Source organism: Scylla paramamosain, chromosome 19 (genome assembly GCF_035594125.1).
Source record: "Scylla paramamosain isolate STU-SP2022 chromosome 19, ASM3559412v1, whole genome shotgun sequence".
NCBI classification, from domain to species: Eukaryota; Metazoa; Arthropoda; class Malacostraca; order Decapoda; family Portunidae; genus Scylla; species Scylla paramamosain.
In genome coordinates this window covers 7,855,551-7,879,465 of record NC_087169.1, presented here as the reverse complement: position 1 = coordinate 7,879,465, position 23,915 = coordinate 7,855,551, and the positions used below count along the sequence as shown (strand labels likewise).

The following is a 23,915-nucleotide window of genomic DNA, read 5'->3' as shown; positions in this document are numbered from 1 at the left end:
GCGTATGCCAAGGCGACCTCAGAGCTGTAGCGACCTTTGGAGGAGACTGAAGCTCGATGGAACTCCACCCCTCGTTATCGGCTTGGTAGCCTGCTAGAGGTCACGTATCCAGTATGCCTCAAGCTATACACGTGGCAGCGCCATGAGTTGAGATGCAGGCACCTGGTTCCGTGGTAGAGTAGTCACGTGTGTGACAATATATATATATATATATATATATATATATATATATATATATATATATATATATATATATATATATATATATATATATATATATATATATATATATATATCTAGGAACGTTTTTTTTTCTGTCTATATTTCTGTATGTTTATTAATCCATCTACCTGGTTGTCTGAGACAAAGTTGTCATCGTTGTACTCACCATACAGTAGTCTTTTTTCTCTCTCTGGTTCTGTTTAGAACATAACATGAGAAATAAGGGAAACTGCAAGGAGCGAACAGGCTTACACGTAGCAGTCCCTGTATGAAATATACCTACCTATTTCATCTATTATCCCCATCCATAAACATGTCTAATCTTCTCTTAAAACTCTCTAATGTCCTACCACTAACAACATGATTACTGAGTCCGTTCCACTCATCTACCACTCTATTTGAGAACCATTTTTTTCCTATCTCCTTCCTAAACCAAAATTTTTCAAGCTTGAACCCATTATTTCTTGTTCTATCCTGGTTGCTGATCTTAAGAATTTTGCTTACATCCCCCTTGTTATAACCCTTAAACCACTTCAAGACTTCTATCACTCCCCTCTTAACCTACGTCTCTCTAAAGAATGAAAATTTAACAGCTTCAATCTCGCCTCGTAAGGAATACTCCTCATCCCCTTTATCTTTTTCGCCATTCTCCTATGTACAAATTCTAACAGACCTATATCTTTCCTGTAATGTGGGGACCAGAACTGCACGGCGTAGTCTAGATGAGGTCTGACCAGCGCCAAGTATAACTTTAATACATACATACATATATACATACATACATCCTCCAGACTTTCGGCCTTCTACTTTTAATACTTCTAAAAATTAATCCTAGTACCCTATTTTCCCTTTTTCTGGCCTCTATGCATTGTTTTCCTAGATGGAGTTCAGAGCTAAATCTTTCTCATACCCTGTACCTATCAGAGTTTGGTTGTTTAATGTGTACCTACTGTCTGGGTTTCCTCTACCTACGCTAAGTACTTTGCATTTGTTGATATTAAATTGCATTTGCCATCTGTCCGTCCATTCATTCATCCTATCTAAATCTGCCTGCAAGGCGATGGCATCCGATTCTGACCTAATTAATCTACCTATCTTTGTGTCATCCGCAAATTTACTAACATCACTACTAATTCCTCTATCCAAGTCATTGATACATATTAGAAATAACAATGGCCCTAATACTGATACATGTGGCACCCCACTAATTACATGACCACACTCGGATTTCGAGCCGTTTATTACAACTCTTTGTCGTCTGTCGCTAACTATGACCCTATCCAGCTTAACACCTTCCCATCTATCCCGTGTGCCCTAACCTTTCTCAGGAGCTATTGATGGGTTTTGTGGTGTTTAGTTTAGTAAGATTTAGTGGGGATGTGGAAACATCATGTCAATAGAATGCCTTTGCATTTACAAAATTTACAAACAGTAGCAAGCCTGCCCACCGAAGAAGCCACACACCCCGAGCGCCGCCAAAACCCCCCTAACGGCATCCGCTAATTCGGAATCCGCAATCCGGTTAATAGAGCATATATGTTAGGATTTGCTTTCTTTCATGGATGTACCTTCATTTGATGATTTTGGTGTTCAGGTGCCCTCTGGTCTTGGACGGCTCTGGAACTATTTCTTGTTTGAAAACAATGACTCAAAATTCCTCAAGAATTTATATATATATATATATATATATATATATATATATATATATATATATATATATATATATATATATATATATATATATATATATATATATATATATATATATGTGTGTGTGTGTGTGTGTGTGTGTGTGTGTGTGTGTGTGTGTGTGTGTGTGTGTCTCTCTCTCTCTCTCTCTCTCTCTCTCTCTCTCTCTCTCTCTCTCTCTCTCTCTCTCTCTCTCTCTCTTTTATCTATCTACCTGTCCTCTTGACACCAGTTGTTAGACACCGTGGATGAGGCCTTGAAGAGGGTGCTCGCTGGAGGCTTCTCCTTCATCAGCTTCAGCAATTACGTAAAAGTTGCCGTTGCCTCTAACTACGCTGACGCTCTCGGTAACTCTCCTTTTCACCTGAGTCGCGAAGAAGTTCCTGTGATGGCCGTCTTTGGTTGGCCTGTCAGGTTAGTATGAAGTAACCGCGTATGTGGGTGGGTGTGTGTGCGTGTGTGTGTGTGTGTGTGTGTGTGTGTGTGTGTGTGTGTGTGTGTGTGTGTGTGTGTGTGTGTGTGTGTGTGTGTGTGTGTGTGTAGCCAGGAAAGCAGCATCAATAATTATCTTGATAACGAATATAAAGATAATGAAAATAGTAATTATGGTAATTATATATATATATATATATATATATATATATATATATATATATATATATATATATATATATATATATATATATATATATATATATATATATATATATATATATATATATATATATATATATATATATATATATATATATATATATATAGTGCCCAGTAGAGATAATAGGCTATTAACGTTAACGGCTTGTTCAGTAACATTAACCTAACCTGATCATTAATCTTGCTGTCCAAAATTCTCTTGGCCACTAACGTTAATGGCCTATTATCCCTATTGAGCACGATATATTTGGCCTCCTCCTCCTCTGGAAGAGGAGGCAGTAGACACCTGCCGAAACGATAATTACTCCCAGTGAGGTCTCAAAGCACTGTTCAGGGGGTGCTGTGAACTTATCATTAAACCCAGCTTTGACCTCAATGAACGTTTCCCTTTGTGTCTCACAAGACAAGGGGGCAGTCACAGCCTGCCCTCTAAAGACAACTCTCTTCCTCTACACAAAACTACAAGCACCTAATAACACACACACCCTTCACTCAAAAATTTTTAAATCATCATGGCGACTCCTACACCAGCCTCGGAGTCCCCATCTCGGGAGGGGACCATAAATGTCCCCAGGTCGGACTGCCTTTCTGTCGACGACCCTAAGTGTATTGACACCGCCCTCAACTTTTTCTTCATTAACTTCTGCAACATTCGCGGTCTAAGATCTAATTTTCAATCTGTAGAACACCACCTCTCCTCTTCTAAACATCATCTTCTTTTCCTCACTGAAACTCAGTTGTCTGAGACAACTGACAGTAGCCCCTTTTCTGTTCCCTCCTACTTTCTCTATCCTCATTTTCGATCCAAAGCTGGATGCTGCGTTTATGTGCGCAATGACTTAACTTGCTCTCGTGCCCACGCTCTTGAATCTTCCGAGTTTTCCACCATCTGGCTACGACTACAGAGTCACTCTCATACTAAATTTATCTGTGCTGTATACCTCTCTCCTAACTCCTCTGACTATAAGAAATTCTTTGACTACTTAACTTCCAAAGTGGAGCACATTCTGATCCTCTTAACTTTTGCAGAGATCTCCATTCTTGGAGACTTCAATGTTCACCACCAGCTTTGGCTTTCCTCTCCCTTCACTGACCATCCTGGAGAACTAGCCTACAACTTTGCTATCCTCCATGACCTAGAACAACTGGTGCAACACCCTGCTCGTATTCCTGACCGTCTTGGAGATACGCCCAACATTCTTGACCTTTTCCTGACCTCTAATCCTTCTGCTTATGCTGTCACCCTTTCTTCTCCGTTGGGCTCCTCCGATCACAATCTCATATCTTTATCTTGTCCTATCACTCCAGTCCCTCCTCAGGATCCCCCTAAGCGAAGGTGCCTCTGGCATTTTGCCTCTGCTACATGGAGGGACCTGAAGAGGTATTTTGCTGATTTTCCTTGGAATGACTACTGCTTCCGTGTCAGAGACCCGTCTTTGTGTGCTGAGCGCATAACAGAGGTGATAGTGTCTGGCATGGAGGCATACATTCCTCACTCTTTCTCTCGTCCTAAACCTTCTAAACCTTGGTTTAACACAGCTTGTTCTCGTGCTATACATGATAGAGATGTGGCCCACAAAAGGTACTTGAGCCTTCCATCACCAGAATCTCATGCACTTTATATTTCTGCCTGGAACCATGCCAAGTCTGTTCTCCAACTAGCCAAAAACTCCTTCATAAACAGAAAATGTCAAAACCTTTCAAGATCTAACTCCCCTCGTGATTTCTGGCATCTAGCCAAAAATATCTCCAGTAACTTTGCTTCTTCTTCTTTCCCTTCTCTACTTCAACCAGATGGCACCACTGCTATCACATCTATTTCTAAAGGTGAAGTCTTTGCTCAAACCTTTGCTAAAAACCCTACCTTGGACGATTCTGGGCTTGTTCCTCCCTCTATTCCACCCTCTGACTACTTCATGCCTCCTATTAAAATTCTTTGCAATGATGTTTTCCATGCCCTCGCTGGCCTAAACCCTTGGAAGGCTTATGGACCTGATGGGGTCCCTCCTATTGTTCTCCGAAACTGTGCCTCCGTGCTTGCACCTTGCCTAGTCAAACTCTTTCAGCTCTGTCTGTCAACATCTACCTTTCCTTCTTGCTGGAAGTTTGCCTGGGTGACCGTTCTAATCCCTTAAACTACCGTCCTATTGCTTTAATTTCCTGCCTATCTAAAGTTTTTGAATCTATCCTCAACAGGAAGATTCTTAAACATCTATCACTTCACAACCTTATATCTGTATCAGTATGGGTTCCGTCAAGGTCGCTCTACTGGTGATCTTCTGGCTTTCATTACTGAATCTTGGTTATCCTCTTTTAGAGATTTTGGTGAAACTTTTGCTGTTGCCTTGGACATATCAAAAGCTTTTGATAGAGTCTGGCGCAAAGCTTTGATTTCCAAACTACCCTCCTACGGTTTCTATCCATCTCTCTCTAATTTCATCTCAGGTTTCCTTTCTGACCGTTCTATTGCTGCTGTGGTAGACGGTCACTGTTCTTCTCCTAAATCTATTAACAGTGGTATTCCTCAGGGTTCTGTCCTGTCACCCACTTTCTTCTTATTGTTCATTAATGATCTTCTAAACCAAACTTCTTGTCCTATCCACTCCTACGCTGATGATACCACCCTGCACTTTTCCACGTCTTTTCATAGACGTCCAACCCTTCATGAGGTAAACATATCACGCAGGGAAGCCACAAAACGCCTGACTTCTGATCTTTCTAAAATTTCTGATTGGGGCAGAGCAAACTTGGTATTGTTCAATGCCTCAAAAACTCAATTCCTCCATCTTTCAACTCTACACAACCTTCCAGACAACTATCCCCTCTTCTTCAATGACACTCAACTGTACCCCTCTTCTACACTGAACATCCTCGGTCTGTCCTTTACTTATAATCTGAACTTGAAACTTCACATCTCATATCTAGCTAAAACAGCTTCTATGAAGTTTTTCTCACCCCCCCAGCTGCTAACTCTGTACAAGGGCCTTATCCGTCCATGTATGGAGTATGCTTCACATGTCTGGGGGGTTCCACTCATACTGCTCTTCTAGGCAGGATGGAATCAAAAGCTTTTCGTCTCATCAACTCCTCTCTTCTAACTGACTATCTTCAGCCTCTCTCTCACCGCCGCAATGTTGCATATCTAGCTGTCTTCTACCGTTATTTTCATGCTAACTGCTCTTCTGATCTTGCTAACTGCATGCTCCCCTCCTTTTGTGGCCTCGCTGCACAAGACTTTCTTCTTTCTCTCACCCCTATTTTGTCCACCTCCCTAACGCAAGAGTTAACCAATATTGTCAATTATTTATCCCTTTCTCTGGTAAACTCTGGAACTCTCTGCCTGCTTCTGTATTTCCAGCTTCCTATGACTTGAATTCATTCAAGAGGGAGATTTCAAGACACTTATCCACCAATTTTTGACCACTGCTTTGACCCTTTTATGGGACTGGCATTTCAGTGGGCATTTTTTTTATTAGATTTTTGTTGCCCTTGGCCAGTGTCCTTCCTACATAAAAAAATTATATATATATATATATATATATATATATATATATATATATATATATATATATATATATATATATATATATATATATATATATATATATATATATATATATACATACACACACACACACACACACACACACACACACACACACACACATCAGTGACATTGTGCCACCACTTGTTCTAGGTTGTTGATCGCCAGTGTTTCTGAGTTGATGCGCCACATGTGTCTCATTTGATTTGTCACCTCTGTTATTCTGGAGGTGATGATTGATGATGGATGTTACTTGCACAGTCGATGAGGATGCTTATAGTGTTGGCAGCATGGAGGCGGTGATTCTGATAGCTTGGAGGTCGTGGGTAGTCTGATGATATATGGTGTGTGCAAATAAAAGACACGACGACGAGAGTTCTTGATATAACAATAGGTAGATAATACACACTGGATTCCAGACGAAAATATAATGTGGCGATTGACTGTACTCTCTTTGTCTTTGAAGTGATATGATTTATATCTGAGCAGTGTGTCTCACGGCTGACTGTGATTGAGCGGAACTGAGTGAAAGAACAAGACTGACTGATCGTGACTGGGTGACTGACTGTGTCTCTGACTAGGACTGAACTGGAACTGAGAGCTCGCTACATGTGGGCTATATTTATTTGAGCTAAGTGGGTCGCAGATAATTATCCCTCAGGACTGTAAGTGGGTGTGAAATTCCCTTGAGACGTAGAGGAAGGGGACTAACGCAGGTGTTATTCCTAAGGACTGGAAATGGGTGTGAAATTCCCTTGAGGTAAAGAAGGAGAAATAACCAGGAAGGATGACGAACATATGTACGCAGGTGTTATCCCTAAGGACTGGAAGTGAGTGTGAAATTCCCTTGAAAGGTGGAGATAGGACTGGCTGTCCATGGTACACTTGAGATGAATATAAAAAATAGTGAATTATACATATTTATAATAATAATAATTGAGACTGATACAGATGCCTTCCCCCACGAAAAATGCTGCCTCGTATTTGGATATACCAATAAGGCAGTAGGATGGGAGCAATTAACAGAAGATACATGATATCAGAGAGTGAGAGTGCGGAACGAGAACCTTTATGATAACATACAGACATGATAAGTTAATATAATACATGTACAACACTTATAGGTAAAGAGAAATATTCACATATATACATAATATTGAAATTGGATGATTAGACTTTGGAATGGGAACGAAGTCTCAGTCTGTAAGAACAAAAGTGTGTGTGTGGTTAAGCTTGAGTCGCTTGAAGGATCTGTTAAATCAGAACTTAATGATACTTAATGTACACATTCATCGTTGAATCCCTTGTTCACACGCTTCCAATGATCGATATGGACAATCTGTTCTCCTAAGATTTTGAGATCTATAATTTTTTTACTTTGTGGCCATGGAGAGATTCGATCACACGGTGTGGCCCAAAGAACAATTAATCTAATTTAGAGTTACGGTCGTGAACTCTTAGGAAGACTATATCGCCGACTTCAATGGAAGAATCTGTCGCTCTACGAAGTTATTTCCGCAGCATCTCATATGGAAGACGCTTGTCGGTACCAAACAGCACGAAATGTGGAGACTCGTTGATGGTGGAATGGATTGCTGAGTTGACAAAGCAGACTATCTGAGGAAGCGATTCGTCACAGGTGTGCTTTGCTTCTGTCATGTAACGCAGAAAGTCAAGGATGCGTTTATTACAACGCTCTACTTTCCCTTTTGAACTGGGTGAGTGAGGAACAATGTTACATTTCTTTATATGAAATTCCTTACAAATCTCCTGTAAGACAGAATTATTGAATTCAGCGCCATTGTCAGATAAGATGACACGAGGAGAGTTAAACGGACAAATTATGTTGTCGATGATCGCTCGACCAACAAACACAACAATTTTGTCCTTGAGAGTAGCGAGAATGGTGAAACGAGTGAAACTATCCACAAAAACTAGAAGATACTGATAACCGTTCTCTGTAATTGGAAGTTTGAGCAGATCAACAGAGACTGAATCCCAAGGAGCGGTAGCGATGGGGTATGGAAGCGATGGACTCTTGTTTGCGAGTGAGATACGACGTGAAGCACACTGAGGAGAGAGTGCACAGTGTTGAAAGATATCTTTCCTCATAGTCGGTCAGAAATATGATCCTTTTGCCTGTGCGAGGCATCTGTTCCGACCTGGATGTCCTGCGTGGGGTGAGTCGTGAACGTGGTGAAGTATGATACTCACTAGCGACTGAGGTACCACGAGCTGAGATAAAAGCTCATTAGAATCGTCAGTAGAGGCATCACTCAACTTATATAAGAGATCGTCTTGCATGAAAAAAAAACGTATCAGCACTCACTTGCAACTTAGGAAGATTTGTCTCATCACGAGATTCGAGGTAATAAGCAACACTAGAACAGAAGGCGTCTGAAAGTTGATGTTTCCTTATTTCATACATGGTTGGCAAGGTAGGATTTTCTGTCATGATGGACATAGTAGCAACATTGCGTGATAGTGAATCTGCCATTGAGTTTGCCTTACCAGGAATTTATGAAATTGTAGGATTAAATTCTTGAATCGTGAGATGCCAGCGAGCAAATTAACCTGTGAAGTTGTTGCCTTTGAAGGTCTCTGTGACAACATAATGATCAGTGTGGACATGAATCGTATAGCCTAAGATGAGTTCACGGAAATGACGTAGCCACCAGATCACGGCGAGACTTTTACGCTTTGTGATGTCATAATTTTGCTTTGCCTCGTTGAAAAGTCTGGTAGCGTAAGCTAGTACACGATGCTCACCGAATGAAATTTTCTGCATAAGAATATCGCCGATTCCAAAGCCAGAAGTGTGAGTGTATAAGATTAAATCTTTCTGGAAATTTGGAAAAAAAAAAAAAAACAATAACTGGTGCTTGACGTAAGGCAATTTTGAGAGGATCAAAGGCATCTTGTTCCCTTACAGACCAGATGAATGCAACATTTTTCTTGACCAAATGAGCGAGAGGTCGAGCGATAAGGCTGAAATTTTTCATGAACTAGCGATAAAATCCAGCAAGACCGATGAATTGCCTGATGTGATCAATATTATTAGGAAGAGGGAAATTTTTCGCAGCATTTACCTGGTCATCTAAAGTGTGAATACCATTTATGTTGACTTTGTGACCAAGGAATTTGACTTGTTGATTGCTAAGTTTGATCTTTAAGCCAGCAGCTTGAGAGCGTGACAGAAGGAGAGACAGCGTGTGAAAATGATCCTGTGAAGACTGATGCAATGATAACGCCATCAAGGAAGCAGGACACTTTTACGATAAGACCTAAGAGAACAGAATTCATCAATGTCTGAAATGTTAGAGGCGAGATATGTAGACCTTAGGTCATGCGTTTGAACATAAACTGACCAGAGGAGGTGGTGAAAGCAGTTTATGGCCGTAAAGTTTTTTCTAATTCAACTTTTAAGAATCCTGATTGTAAGTCTAGGGTAGAAAATACCGCATTTGAATCTCCGAGAGACTGAAGATCACCTAATCTCGGGATAGGATAACGGTCAGGAATGGTAGATGCGTTGAGTTTCCTGAAGTCGACAACGACACGCCAATCGCCTTGTTTCTTTGGAACGAGTAACAAGGGAGCGTTATGAGGTAAACAGGCAGGTTCCATTTCATCCTGAACTAACATACCTCGCACAGCTTCATCAAGCAAAACACAACTACTGTGTGGCTTGGGGTGTAAGATGGTCTGGATCCAGGCGTGAGATGAATAGTGTGAACGATGACGTCTGTGTGGCCCAGACGTTCCTGAAAGAATTCAGGAGAGTGAGTAATTCATATTGAGATTCTGGGAAATCAAGTACAGATATGTGATCATCCGTGATAAGCGGGAGAAAAGACATGTCCTGGCTGTCAGATGCAAATACGTTATTAATAGAAAAAAAAGGCAAATCATCCAAGTAGCAATTTATATATAATGAAACAGGTACAAAATGACAAACTCTTAGTGAGGATTCCTAAACTCTGTGTTTAGGAATCCTGCTTCAAAAAATTTTCGTTCCACAGAGTCCGCTCCTCTGTAGGAGATGGCATTGCATTCCATGTGTCCACTATCCCAGTGACCTCAAGTTTCTGTCTATCTGTCTGTATATCTGTCTGTCTATCTGTGCACGAACGCTGCAGAATACAGTTAGATAAATACACACACAAATACACACACACACACACACACACACACACACACACACACACACACACACACACACACACACACACACACACACACACACACACACACACACACACACACACACACACAGCATTTGAGTAGCTGGCTGCAACAAGGGCCAAACGTTAAGCACTGTGAAACAAAGTAAATAATATATAATGTTGCATAATTTTCCCTATATCTTATAAAATATAACATTGATATGATCATATCTCTATCCTGCGGGCAGATAACATTCATTAGTCATAGTAGTGTATACCTCATCAACCATGGTATTGCCATCACTATCTCAATCGGTAAGTATTACATGTCTGAAGAGGCAGCTGTTGATAATGATAGTTAAATCTAACGCAGAACATTACCTTCCATTATTGTTACTAAAAGAAATAAAAAAAAAGTGTTACATACATGAAAGTTTCCATAAATGACAATAAAATAGAAAACATTATTCCGGGGGGGCACGTAAGCTTTCTTCATCAACACTTGCCACACCATCCAGTCTAAACTGTTGTAAGGCATTCTTAATGCCAATACCTTACATTTTGTGTCAAGTTAGTATATGAATATATGTTATTAAAGTACAATTATTACTTATCTATTGTTAAGAGAGAGAGAGAGAGAGAGAGAGAGAGAGAGAGAGAGAGAGAGAGAGAGAGAGAGAGAGAGAGAGAGAGAGAGAGAGAGAGTTTGGCAACACGGCGCGTTACCATCGATATAGTGGACTTTCTCTCTCTCTCTCTCTCTCTCTCTCTCTCTCTCTCTCTCTCTCTCTCTCTCTCTCTCTCTCTCTCTCATGTGATCTTGAAAAGGGAAGGCAAATTACTTACGAATCTTTTAAAGAGTAGGAGATAAAAATGTTGAGAATAAACAACAGATCCTCACTATAAACTCTCACAGCCCTAATACAGTTTATAATGAGGATATATATATATATATATATATATATATATATATATATATATATATATATATATATATATATATATATATATATATATATATATATATATATATATATATATATATATATATATAGAGAGAGAGAGAGAGAGAGAGAGAGAGAGAGAGAGAGAGAGAGAGAGAGAGAGAGAGAGAGAGAGAGAGAGAGAGAGAGAGAGAGAGAGAGAGAGAGAGAGAGAGAGAGAGAGAGAAATAGTAGAAATGATCGTACCTCTGCCAGCGTCGTCCATCCTTCATCCTAGACCTAGAGAAAGTGGTGCCTAGACAGCGCACCTGAACTTGCGGAAAGCACTAAAATTATTGTAATGGAGTCTTTTACTTAAAAGTCTGAGTCCCTTCTGAATGAATTATTAAGAGATGCTACATGTCAATATTTTCTAAAGGTCAAAATTTTTTTTTTTTTAAAGGGCCATGTGAAAGTTTTAAAATCTGAAAATATACATCCTGCTTAACACACCGTATTATTCCTCATTTTATAACTCTTTAATTATTCAACATAACGAAATCACGTAAAACCCAAGAAAATGTAGTATATAACGAGATATAACATGCAATTTCATATATTCTGTATATTAGACAGGTAAAGTAAAGTGGTGATGAGCAACCGACGCATGCAATCTGCTGACCTTTAAAGCCAATTTACTAGTTTGTTTATTTTGGTGTTTGACCCCTTGTCGCAGCCATACACTAAAAGTAGAAATTTGCTTCACTTTGTAAAATAAATACTTGAATAATTTTTCATAGTCCAAAGAGTTGGGCCTTATCCTTAAATCTTATGCAGTAGTGAAGGACTATTAATTATGATTATCAACAGTATAAAGTATTTTTGTGTATAAACAAAATTTGATGAATACGTTTACTAGGTAATACATATCTTATACTTACCTTCAAGGTAGCAATTGTCTCTGAGGCGCCAGAGTCTTGAGGTCTTTTAGCCAGCAAATGGGTTTGACCCCTGCCAACCATATCTTTACCTTCTTGTATTTTTCCACCTTATCCATCATACTGAAAATTATCACAAGTAGTTTAATAAAAACTTCACCTTTCCCTTCCCCAATCATGACAACCAGGTACTGATTAATGCGGCGTGAGCCGAGGGGCTAACTTTGTACTAAACAAAGAGAGAGAGAGAGAGAGAGAGAGAGAGAGAGAGAGAGAGAGAGAGAGAGAGAGAGAGAGAGAGAGAGAGAGAGAGAGAAACTGGCGTAGCCAGGGATCAATCTCGGGTCATTTTGTGTCGTGGTGTGTCATGCTACTGACTGAGCTACCGAGACCCTACTTGAGCAAGTAATGTCATAAAAAAAAAAATATATATATATATATATAAAAATAAATTATATATATATATATATATATATATATATATATATATATATATATATATATATATATATATATATATATATATATATATATATATATATATATATATATATATATATATATATATATATATGTGTAGATAGATAGATAGATAGATAGATAGAAAGATAGATAGATAGATAGATAGATAGATAGATAGATAGATAGATAGATATATATATATATATATATATATATATATATATATATATATATATATATATATATATATATATATATATATATATATATATATATATATATATATATATATATATATATATATATATATATATATATATATATATATATATATATATATATATAGTTTTTACGTATAAGAATGAAATTAGCATCAGCCTGCAAAATAGCAATACTGCAATTCAATTTTGAAACCTATTCCATTTGTAATTTATTGATAACTGTAAGAAAAAAATAGTTCCAATTTCTAAAATTCAGTGTCACTGGGAGATGAGGGATCATGTGCAACCTCGCCTCAGTTTGAGGTGGAAGAGGATAGGCAGCGCTGTCACTAAAATGTTTATTGACCAGATGTTTCGACACCTCACTGTGCCATTTCAGTACAGTAAAAAAATGAGGAACAACATCTTTTTTTTTTTTTAAGTTTACGTATTGTAGTTTTTAATTTGTTCGTTTCTAAATTAGTTAGTTTTATTATGAATACAAATTCTGAGTTTTGCTTTCTGTCTTTGTAGACCACCTAATCCAGTCATAAATTCCCATCACTGTTGTTAAGTTATTCATGAAGAATTAGCCTTGGGAGTATCCAAACTTGATATAAGATTAGAGTTGATCTATGTTCTTTTTATTTAGGTCTGCAGTGTTTTCCAGCTGGTTGGTTACATATGAAGGGAACATATTTAGACCATTTTCTGGGACAACGAAATAAAACTGTGTATTTAGTCCATAAGCAATTTTTACTTGGTAAAGATTTCTTTAATAGGATACAAATAAACCAAACATGACCAAAAGAGAGCAACACTCATAAATAATATTTCTTTCCCTACTAGATGAGAATGAGAATGTGGACCAATATTTACATATTATTACCAGTTACTGATTGCTCCATGATGGATGCAGGCAGGAAAGACTGTAAATTAGACCTGCGTAAATTTAGAATTCAGAGTGAAGAGAAGTCTATTTACGTATTATGAGACAGGTTTAAAATGCGAAGCTCTTAATGATGTTCTAGGACTGAGCGTCAAACGAAATCTGTGTCGAGGATCCTGTGTAAAAAAATTATCGTTCAACCAAGAGTCCACTCATTTGTGTCCCCTATTCCCACAATTAACTCAGGTCTCTGTGCATTTATTTGGACCACTGACTTAAAACTTATCGTACAAAACCTAGCGCATGTATATAACCTACCTAAGCTATCCTTCCGTACATAACATATCTTACCAGGAGAGCGAGCCCGCTGACTCGGTTATTTTGTTGAAATTTTTTTTCATAGAATTTTCGGTAAATTCCATGGAGTTTTGCAAAGATTTACGGAAGCAATCCCAAAATTTTATGGTTATAATGTTACTGAATCCCGAGTAGGTAGGTGGTTATGTACTAAGTCAAGGTTAGATTAAAATATTAGTTTAGTAGTAACGTTTGGTGGGATCTAACCTAACCTAACTTCCTAACCGGGGGCTGGCCCCTCTGGACCCCAAAAGGTTTACTAATATAACCTAACCTAAGTACCCCATCCTGCAATTTATTATGGTGACAATAGGCAGCCTCACAAGAATGGGATCACATTATAAAGCTCGAAGCTATCACAGCTATACTAAACATGAACCTCAACTTTATCTTACGTAATTACCAAGGCTACAGTGTCTTCTCCATTGTAATGTATCATTATTGTATGTGACGCAGACTTAGGAAGATTTACCATGATGGATCTAAACCGTCATATTTAACTTGTTACTTCTTCAGGAAGATTTTGGTTTACTAACCTGGTGCGTCTAAGGATATTGAAGGGTGAAAAGCAAACTCAAGATGATCTGAGTAATCTGTCAAGCAGTTAACACACTGGGTGAGTGATATTGTGTTCTTATAGGGGATTAAATGTTAGATTCAGTTGTGTTTTGACATCTAGTGTAATCTTAATTCAAGTATGTTTACTTTAGTGAAACCTTGAAATGAAGGTCTGACAGTAAATAATTATTCTTCCCCTACCAGTATAAATGATCTGCAAGTGTTTATCATTGGTGTGAAGATGATCCAACTATTCACCTGCATAAATCTGTCCAAATAAATTGGTTTTTGTAACATAATTTTTGCGAAAAAAAATAAAGTGCGTTGATGCATGTACCTTTGTTCCTCCTGGTTCCCTCAGCGACGATAAAAACGGGCCAAATTTGATTTAATTTATCATTTATTGGATCGACATTTGCGTTTTATTTCAAGCTATAGCTAAAGAATCATCATTCAACAAAAAATAGTGAAGAAATCTGTGATTTTATGACGATGTTCGGAGCGATCGCTACAGTAGCTTAATCGGAGGCGAGGGGTGAATTTATTTTGGCTTGTAATATAGTTAAATGTGAGCGTTTATCACTGAATATGTATATGGAGGCGTACGTGTTATTACACTGTGTACAGCATTGAAAGAAACGTGAAAAAAAAATCACCTAGTTACTTAAAAAAATAAATGAATAAATAAATAAAAAAAAAGAAAAAAAAAAGAAAGTGCACGCACCCATGACGAAGCCAGCGGAATCGCCGTCCAGGAGACGAGTCTGAGGTTGTAGAATACTTGATAAATGGGAGTTATAATAGTACTGTTGATATTTTCTTTACCTTCATATTAACGAATGATAATCATGTTTGCTTTAGAAACAATATCAGTCAAAAATAACCCACCAAACACGAGTTTAAGCGAAGCTGAAAAGGATATCCACAATTCGCATGACATGCCCACAATTCGCATGCGACATATCGCCGCTGCCATAACCTAGCTAAGTTTGTATGTCCATGGAACTCGCACAATCCTCCTCATTGTGTTTACCGGTGAGAGGCCAGTGTAAGTAGGTAATATTTATTGCCATATAAATTGCATTTAAGTTCTTGTATGCATTCCTATGAGTCTCTATGGCATGATCTGCCAAGCGGGATCTCCTTGACAGAGAGTTTTGATTGACAAAGTGTGGCGAGAGCAGTTATTTAATTATAAATTATATAAAGGGTGCAAAAATAATGATGCGAACGCATATCTCTATATAGGAAACTCGGACATGCATGAATTATTTGTTTAGATACATAAAACTACTATAAATACTATAACTTCATATATCAAACATCAAACATACAGACAGCGAACACATTCGAGTACAAAGCCATATGAAAACACGCACTTACAGGTATGTACGAATATGTGCATATATTTCAAGTATTCATATACATTACACCAATATATATGAATGTCCTAAGAAAATAGATATAATGCAAGTCATAATACAAGTCTGAGCACTAAAAGAGTAAACATGAACAAGTCATCTACAGTATATAATCCTTAATTTCACGTGTATTTTGAAATAAAATTTTTTATGAGGAGGCAGACGCTTAAGTAACTGCAGACCATAACTTATGACATTGCTTTTAAATAGCTTAGCTCAAAAAATATGAACTACTATATCAATAATAATATTCTTTGTGTGAAAAAAAATTTTCTACTAATTTTAACTATTGCACTGGCCTTTTTTATTTTATATTAACATTAATGTAAGACATTTATGTATTGAGCAAAAGTTTAGAATGTGTGTTTCACAAAACACTTCAGCTGTAGAATCCAATTCCTTAACAAAGAGAGAGAGAGAGAGAGAGAGAGAGAGAGAGAGAGAGAGAGAGAGAGAGAGAGAGAGAGAGAGAGAGAGAGAGAGAGAGAGAGTGAGAGACATAGAGAGAGAGAGAGAGACAGAGAGAGAGAGAGAGAGAGAGAGAGAGAGAGAGAGAGAGAGAGAGAGAGAGAGAGAGAGAGAGAGAGAGAGAGAGAGAATGTTACTTTGGGGCTACTAGCAGTTTACTTAAAAATGAGAACCATACAAATTCCCAAATTGAGCCACAAAAACTAAGGTGTGGATAACAAAGTATATAATGAATGCTGATCATTGCCTGCGTGGTCAGGTTATGACAGACTCAATATAAAATACCTGCTATTTTAGATAACTTCAAACATATATGTCATATGATATTTCCAATATAAATCCTCACTAATGTTGGCACGTAGAAATTTCATGTTATTGACAATGGAGGGATGGAATATTTAGCTGACCTAACCTCACACTTTCTAGATCATGTAAATTAATTAATTAATTAATTAATTAATTAATTAATTAATTAATTAATTAATTAATTAATTAATTAATTAATTTAATTAATGTTTATAATTTTTAACAAAAGAGTCATATCGTCAACACTAGAATTAACACTAGAATTTAATATATATATATATATATATATATATATATATATATATATATATATATATATATATATATATATATATATATATATATATATATATATATATATATATATATATATATATATATATATATATATATATATATATATATATATATATATATATATATATATATATATATATATATATATATATATATATATATATATATATATATTGAAAGTATATACGGGCAGGAGATTCTCTCTTCTACATGTTTCATTGAATGTGTTCGCTTAGTCAGCATTTATTATTTTCTCAAAGATATTTCCTTTACATCTTATAAGTGTCTTATTCTCTTTTGAAATGTGGTTGATGACTTCGCCGTAGCTAGTCATGCTTGCTATATCATGATTTCGGGTTCCTTAACCTCAGTAATTGTCAAATGACTGGACACGCTGGGGAGGCTGGTATTTGTGCTGTAAGTCGAGGCGTCACTCTTGACCGTAAGAGGCGCGGATTGGCTAGTACCGAGCGACTGTTGGGCTTGTTATGTGGTGGCGGTGGGAGGCGTTGATTGCTTGGCTTCGGTTGGCTGTTGGGTTTACTCTGTGTCGGCGGTGTTTGGTCCTTTCTCATGCTCGGCAGGGCATGTAAATCCTCGGTCTGTACATTGAGCCTGGGATTGAATTCTTTTATGTACAGTGCTTCAAGTATTGGAAGGCGTCTCGCATCTGTACACATATAAAAAATTTCAGTGTTTTCTTCCAGGTCTTTTCTTATGATCTTGATGCCGTGAAGCTGTTGTAAGTGTATTCTTGAGGCTCCGGATATTATTAGGTGCCAGATGAACCTTCGAGATAGCTTCATCTTCGTCATGCTGATGTAAGTTGAAGGGAGCATTTCACAGTTTCTTCGTTTATAATTGAACTTATACAAGGCGTGTGATTTCTGTCTTGTCTCTTTTTCTATATAAGGACGTAGAGGAAAGGCATGGTGCCATTTACACTGTGTTCTATAGTGAAGCTGAGACCAGAAGTTTCTTCAAACCAACCTCGCTTGTAGTCTAAATGAATATGTCGTCAATATAGCGACAATATATATCAGGCTCCCCAGTCTTTTTAAACAGTTCTTTCACGCAGCCCATAAAGAAGTTGGCCATGAGCACACCCAAGGGAAAAATCATGGATACACCATCAATCTGACGATACTTGTTTCCTCGAGGGCAGGTAAAAGTTGGCTTCCATTGTGCAGCATTCGAGGAGTCTGTGTAGTGTAATTTCAGGTATGTAAAGAGAAGATTTAAAGTTGTTATGGTAGACTCTGTCAGTGATGTAGTCGATAATGCGTTTGATTGGCACGTTGGTAAGTGATTCCACGTCAAGTGAGGCGATATTACCAACGGCGGTGTTACTCTTGAGGATATGGAGAAAAGAACAACAACACCGATGGTAACATCGCCTCACTTAACGTGGAATCACCAATAGTAGAGTTCTTATATCGGTCTGGACATTCGCTCCTTCCTTTAAGGCTCAGGGTTAGTTGGCTTGATACACTGCTGTATTGAACTTCAATAGCTGTTGCTTTCTTCAAGGCAACAATTGAGATGCTCAGCATCAACGTTGCTTCTAGTCTTGATGAATTTGTCGTCAATATAGCGGCAATATACATCAGGCTTCTCAGTCTTTTCAAGCACTTCTTCCTCCCATAAAGAAGTTGGCCATGAGCACACCGAAGAGAGGATCCATCGCTGCAACATCAATTTGACGATACATGTTTCCTCGAGGGCAGGTAAAAGGAGCTTCCTTTGTGCAGCATTCAAGGAGTGCAATTTCAAGAATATTAAGTCGGGGTGCAGAGTCATTATGGCACACTCTGTCAATGATGTAATCAATGGTGCGTTTGACTGGAACATTGGTAAAAAAAATATTCCACGTCAAGTGATGTTTCCATCTGCGGTATTGTGGTTATTTGGGTTGATATACTTTGCTGTATCTCTCGTTAAAGGTGATGGCAAAATTCAGCATTAGCAATTCTCTCTAATAATTTCTCCTTTTTTGAAGAATCGTCCGATTCTCTTTACTGATGTTTGAGATAAATTTTCCATAGGTCATCTGTGCACCCCATCTTGGTCTAAAGTGTAAGGATCTTCAACAACTTGGTTGTTGACAATAATTTTTATTTCATCTATCACCTCGACACAGTCTTCCAGATAACTATCTCCTCTTCTTATTCTTCGATAACATCGAATTGTTCCACCCCACCTTTTCTCCAGTGAATATTCGCGGTGTGTCCCTTACTTATAATCTAAAACTTCACATATATCTGGAAACTTCACATATTATGCTAAAACACTTTTTGTAACGTTAAACGTTATGAGTCGCTTCCGCCAGTTTTTCTCACACCCCTAGATGCTAATTCAGTACAGGGACCTCATCCATCTATGTATGGAGTACGCTTCACATATATGTGGCGGTTCGCCTTGTCAACCCTTTTCTTCTAACTGACTATCTCTAGTCTCTCTCTCATCTCCACAATGTTGCATCTCTTGAGGGAGGTTTCGGGACATTATTTAGTTTTTGATGGTCATTTTTTTTTTTTTTACTGGTACCCTGTAATCCAGTACTAACTGCTTCATGTCCACGTATTAGCCGTGCATAGTGACCCATTTTGCAGGAGAAGGGAGTCCTGGAGACAAGCCGCACCCTGCGCCCTGAGGCTAGCAACATGTTCCTTTGTTCCCTTATTCTGCTAGACGGTTAGCTTGATCTGGCCTATTCAAGTCAAATGGCTGGTCAGTCGTATTTAATGGCTTCGGCTCGAACTGGGTAGGGTCAAACGGGCACTACTTGGAGGGCAGCGAGCAGCTATCCTGTAGTGGCTGTGTATACTTCCCCGCCACCCATGGGGCCGTTGGGTGATGTGACACAACATCCGGGCTCCCCATGTTGGGCTCCGTGGTGGGTGGGGGCGTGGGGAAATTAATCATAACCGAACTCCATGGATGACCCTATCTATGAGGATCATCAAGCCGGAGACACACGAACCTGTGGGCCTGGGCGCGGGGTAATCTTCCATCGTCCACTTCGTGTTGGCGACTGGAATATCCTGAACCCCTCAGAAGATCACAGACTTCCTCATCTATCACGGGAGCTAAGGAGGCTGAAGTTGGAGATAGTTGCACTCTTTAACATGAGGCGGCCTGGTAGTGGTGACATCAGCAGTGAGGGTTACACCTACGACTTGTCTGGGCACACTATTGGCGCACCTCAGGGTGTTGCCAAAATCCAGGAATGGTTTTGCCTTGCCAGATACAGTGGAGATTATAGAGATAGGTCACGCAACCTGATTGGCTGGGGATCGTGACCAGTACAGGACTTTGACTCGTAGGGCAAGAGCTCGCCTGAAAGAAGATAAGGAGAGGTACATTGGAGGAATCGCTGAAGAAGATGAAGATGATTTCACTGCAAATGATCTTCAACCTATTTATCGAGCCCTGAAGAAGCTCAACTCCAGATCTGCACCTCAGGTGAGCTCTATCCGATCGGCGGATGGTTGCCTTGTATCAAACACGGAAAAGTACAGGGCCCTTTGGGCAGAGTAATTTGAGCAATTGTATAGGGTCGACCATCCAAACAGACAGTTCCCCCTGGCTGGTGTGCAGGTGGCGGCTACTGACCCACCAATCAGCGTAATTACACCTTCCCTTGTCGAGGTGAGAAAGGTTGTGGAAGGGTTCAAGGATGGAAAGGTAGCCGGTGTATGTGGCATTGGAAACGAGCCTATGATCCACGGGTTCCATGCAGTCATAACTGCTGTGCGGCAGACCGGTACCATTCCTCCTGAATGGAAAAAGGGCCTGGTCGTCCCTATATGGAAAGGGAAAAGCAACCAGCCTGACAGCAACAACTATCGCGGTGTAACGCTGCTCAGTGTGCCGGGCAAGGTGTTCGCTCTACTGCTGCTGCTGCGAATTCCTGATCACCTGCTAGAGTTTCAGAGACCTTAACAGTCGGGATTCACGCCCAAGAAGTCAACAACCGACCGTATCCTAGTCTTCGAGTCTTTGTGGAACGGCGTCAAGAGTTTCGACAGAGGATGCTTGCAGCCTTTGTTGATCTTAAAAAGGCGTTTGATTCGGTTCATCGAGAGGCGCTCTGGAATCTTCTAGGGTTCCGCAGTATCGCTACGAAGATTCTTGATCTAGTGATTGGTTTGTATACCGGGACTGAAAGTGCAGTGAAGTGTGGGGGGAGGGGGAGGAGACCTGTGAACTCATGAGTGAGGTAGGGATGTGTCCTTACTCCCTTGTTCTTTAACACTTGCATAGACTGGATACTAAGCAGAGTCGCAGATCAGAGGCACTGTGGAGCATCGATCTGCAATAACAAGGCCACTGACCTCGAATTTACAGATCATGGTGTAATTCTTGCCGAGTCACTGGAAGTTTTGGAGCTGGCTCTCGAAACGTTCCACGAAAAAGTGAAGCCACTAGGTCTAAAGGTCTCCTGGGTCAAGAACAAGGCCCAGTGGTTTGGCGATATGCTGGACGAAGCAGTGCAATCTATCCATGCGTGTGGTGAGGACATTCAGATCACCGAGAGCTCCATGTATCTCGGCAGTATTGTTCAGAACAGAGGAGGGTCGCATCAAGAAGTCCTAAGGCGTCTTGGACTGGCCTACGGTGTTATGGACTCAATTGATTCGAGTATATGGCATTGTTGTTATCTAAGCAGGAGGACGAAGCTTAGAATCTTCAAGTATTGGTGATCCCTGTCTTGCTGTATGCATGCGAGACATAGACATGGACAAAATCAAGAAGTATTGCTGGTCTGACCACGTGACGCACGAGCAACTGCTCCGTGAGACTGAATCAGGGCCTTTTACCTGCATAGTACATCAGCGCCAACTTCTGTTCTGTGGGCATGTGCCCCGCCTCCCAGAGGTCGATCCTGCTCATCGGGTTGTTTCTGCAAGGGACAACCCTGAATGGAGTAGACAGAGGTAGCGGCAACAACACTCATGGTTGAGGAAAATCGATGAATCTTGCAATGAGTTACTCGTGACAGGAAGGGAGCCGCATGGAGGCTCGCCAGGAGAAACTCCCGTGCTTAGAGTAGCAGCGCGCCTCCGGGAGTATGCTCCTGCATGATGATGATGATGATTTTTTTTATTAGGGTAACTTTTTTTGTTGCCCTTTGGCCAGTACGCCTCTTGCATAAAAATAACAGATAAAAATAATAAGCACACACACACACACACACACACACACACACACACACACACACACACACACACACACACACACACATGCATGTGTCATGAAGACTGATTAATGATGAAAAATAAATTAAAATATAACCTGATCAACTTTTGCATTGTTCCTACAATGTTAGAGAATGACTAAAAAAGAAATGAGACAATTTAGTTTTCAATGTGACTTGATACTTCTGTTTTAATAATAGTTGAAGTCGTAGACAGGCGGGAAAAGGAAAAGGAATTTACCACTGAAAGGAACGAGTTCTTTCCAGTTCAATTCAATACATTACCGCGTTACAATAGCACAATGAAACAGGAGTCTGACATATTACGTAATATTGTAGATTTTCAAATCGCTGTACTTATCATGCGGCTTATGATCCAAATGTTCTCTAGTTAGTCTGTGAAGGAGACGGTACCAATACCAATGACTTTTGTTCTATTTAGTTCTAAAAAGTTACTGCCGCAATACTATACATATTACAAAACAGTGGATAATTTGTCTTCTCAAGTTCCCTGATTGATTGCAGGTCAGGAGCCCCATTTCAATATCGTTTCCGGGATGTAATGAATCGCCTTGAAGACGCCGGCATTACGCCACACTGGAAGGATGAGGTTATTGCTCTTCGTGTCAAACAGAACAGGGCCGACGCCTCAAAGGGTCAGGATGGAAATTCACCGTACGAAGCTGCATCGTTCAAACAATTGGTGTGTGTGTGTGTGTGTGTGTGTGTGTGTGTGTGTGTGTGTGTGTGTGTGTGTGTGTGTGTGTGTTGGGTGGGGGGGGGGGGAGTGTGTGAGTGTGTGTGACACTTAACAATTGTAGTGTTTCATTTCGTCAGGAAGCGTCGCAAGACCTCGTGTTGGGTATCATGCACCTGCAGGGAGCCTTCTACGTGCTTCTCTTCGGGTCAGGAATAGCTTTCTTGACTCTACTTGGAGAAAGACATTACAGAACACGTTAAAAGGTATATTTATCTATCTTTCAATTTATATATGTATATATATATATATATATATATATATATATATATATATATATATATATATATATATATATATATATATATATATATATATATATATATATATATATATATATATATATATATATATATATATATATATATATATATATATATATATATATATATATATATATATATTTATTTATTTATTTTTTATTTTTTTTCCAATTTATTTTTTATCTATCTCTCGACACTTAAAAATGTAGAAAAAAAACAAAAACATACAAACTATGTATTTTATCTTACAAGGTACAAGATAGTGTTTTATCAATACCATATAAGGAGTTGGTATGCTAAGATAACCTTTCTAAGCAAAAAAAAATAAATAAAAAAAAATATATATATATATATATATATATATATATATATATATATATATATATATATATATATATATATATATATATATATATATATATATATATATATATATATATAAGTAAATAAAGCGTGTTGGTCGGAAATGAAATATGTTGTTTCGCATACCTAATAATATATTGGTGTGTGTGTGTGTGTGTGTGTGTGAATCAGAATTTCGGAATCAGAATTTATTATTGCTATTATTTATTTCATTTTATTTTATTTATTATTCATTTAT

At 38.7% G+C, this 23,915-nt stretch overlaps 1 protein-coding gene across 1 annotated transcript; it reads left to right on the top strand.

Moving 5' to 3' along the window:
* The first annotated feature begins 944 nt into the window (after nucleotides 1-944).
* Nucleotides 945-23,254, top strand: LOC135109461 (uncharacterized). Its single transcript, XM_064020840.1, has 4 exons — nucleotides 945-965; nucleotides 2,144-2,325; nucleotides 22,820-22,997; nucleotides 23,132-23,254. The coding sequence occupies exons 1-4, from the start codon at nucleotides 945-947 to the stop codon at nucleotides 23,252-23,254; spliced, it is 504 nt and encodes a 167-aa protein (XP_063876910.1).
* The last annotated feature ends 661 nt before the right edge of the window (nucleotides 23,255-23,915 follow it).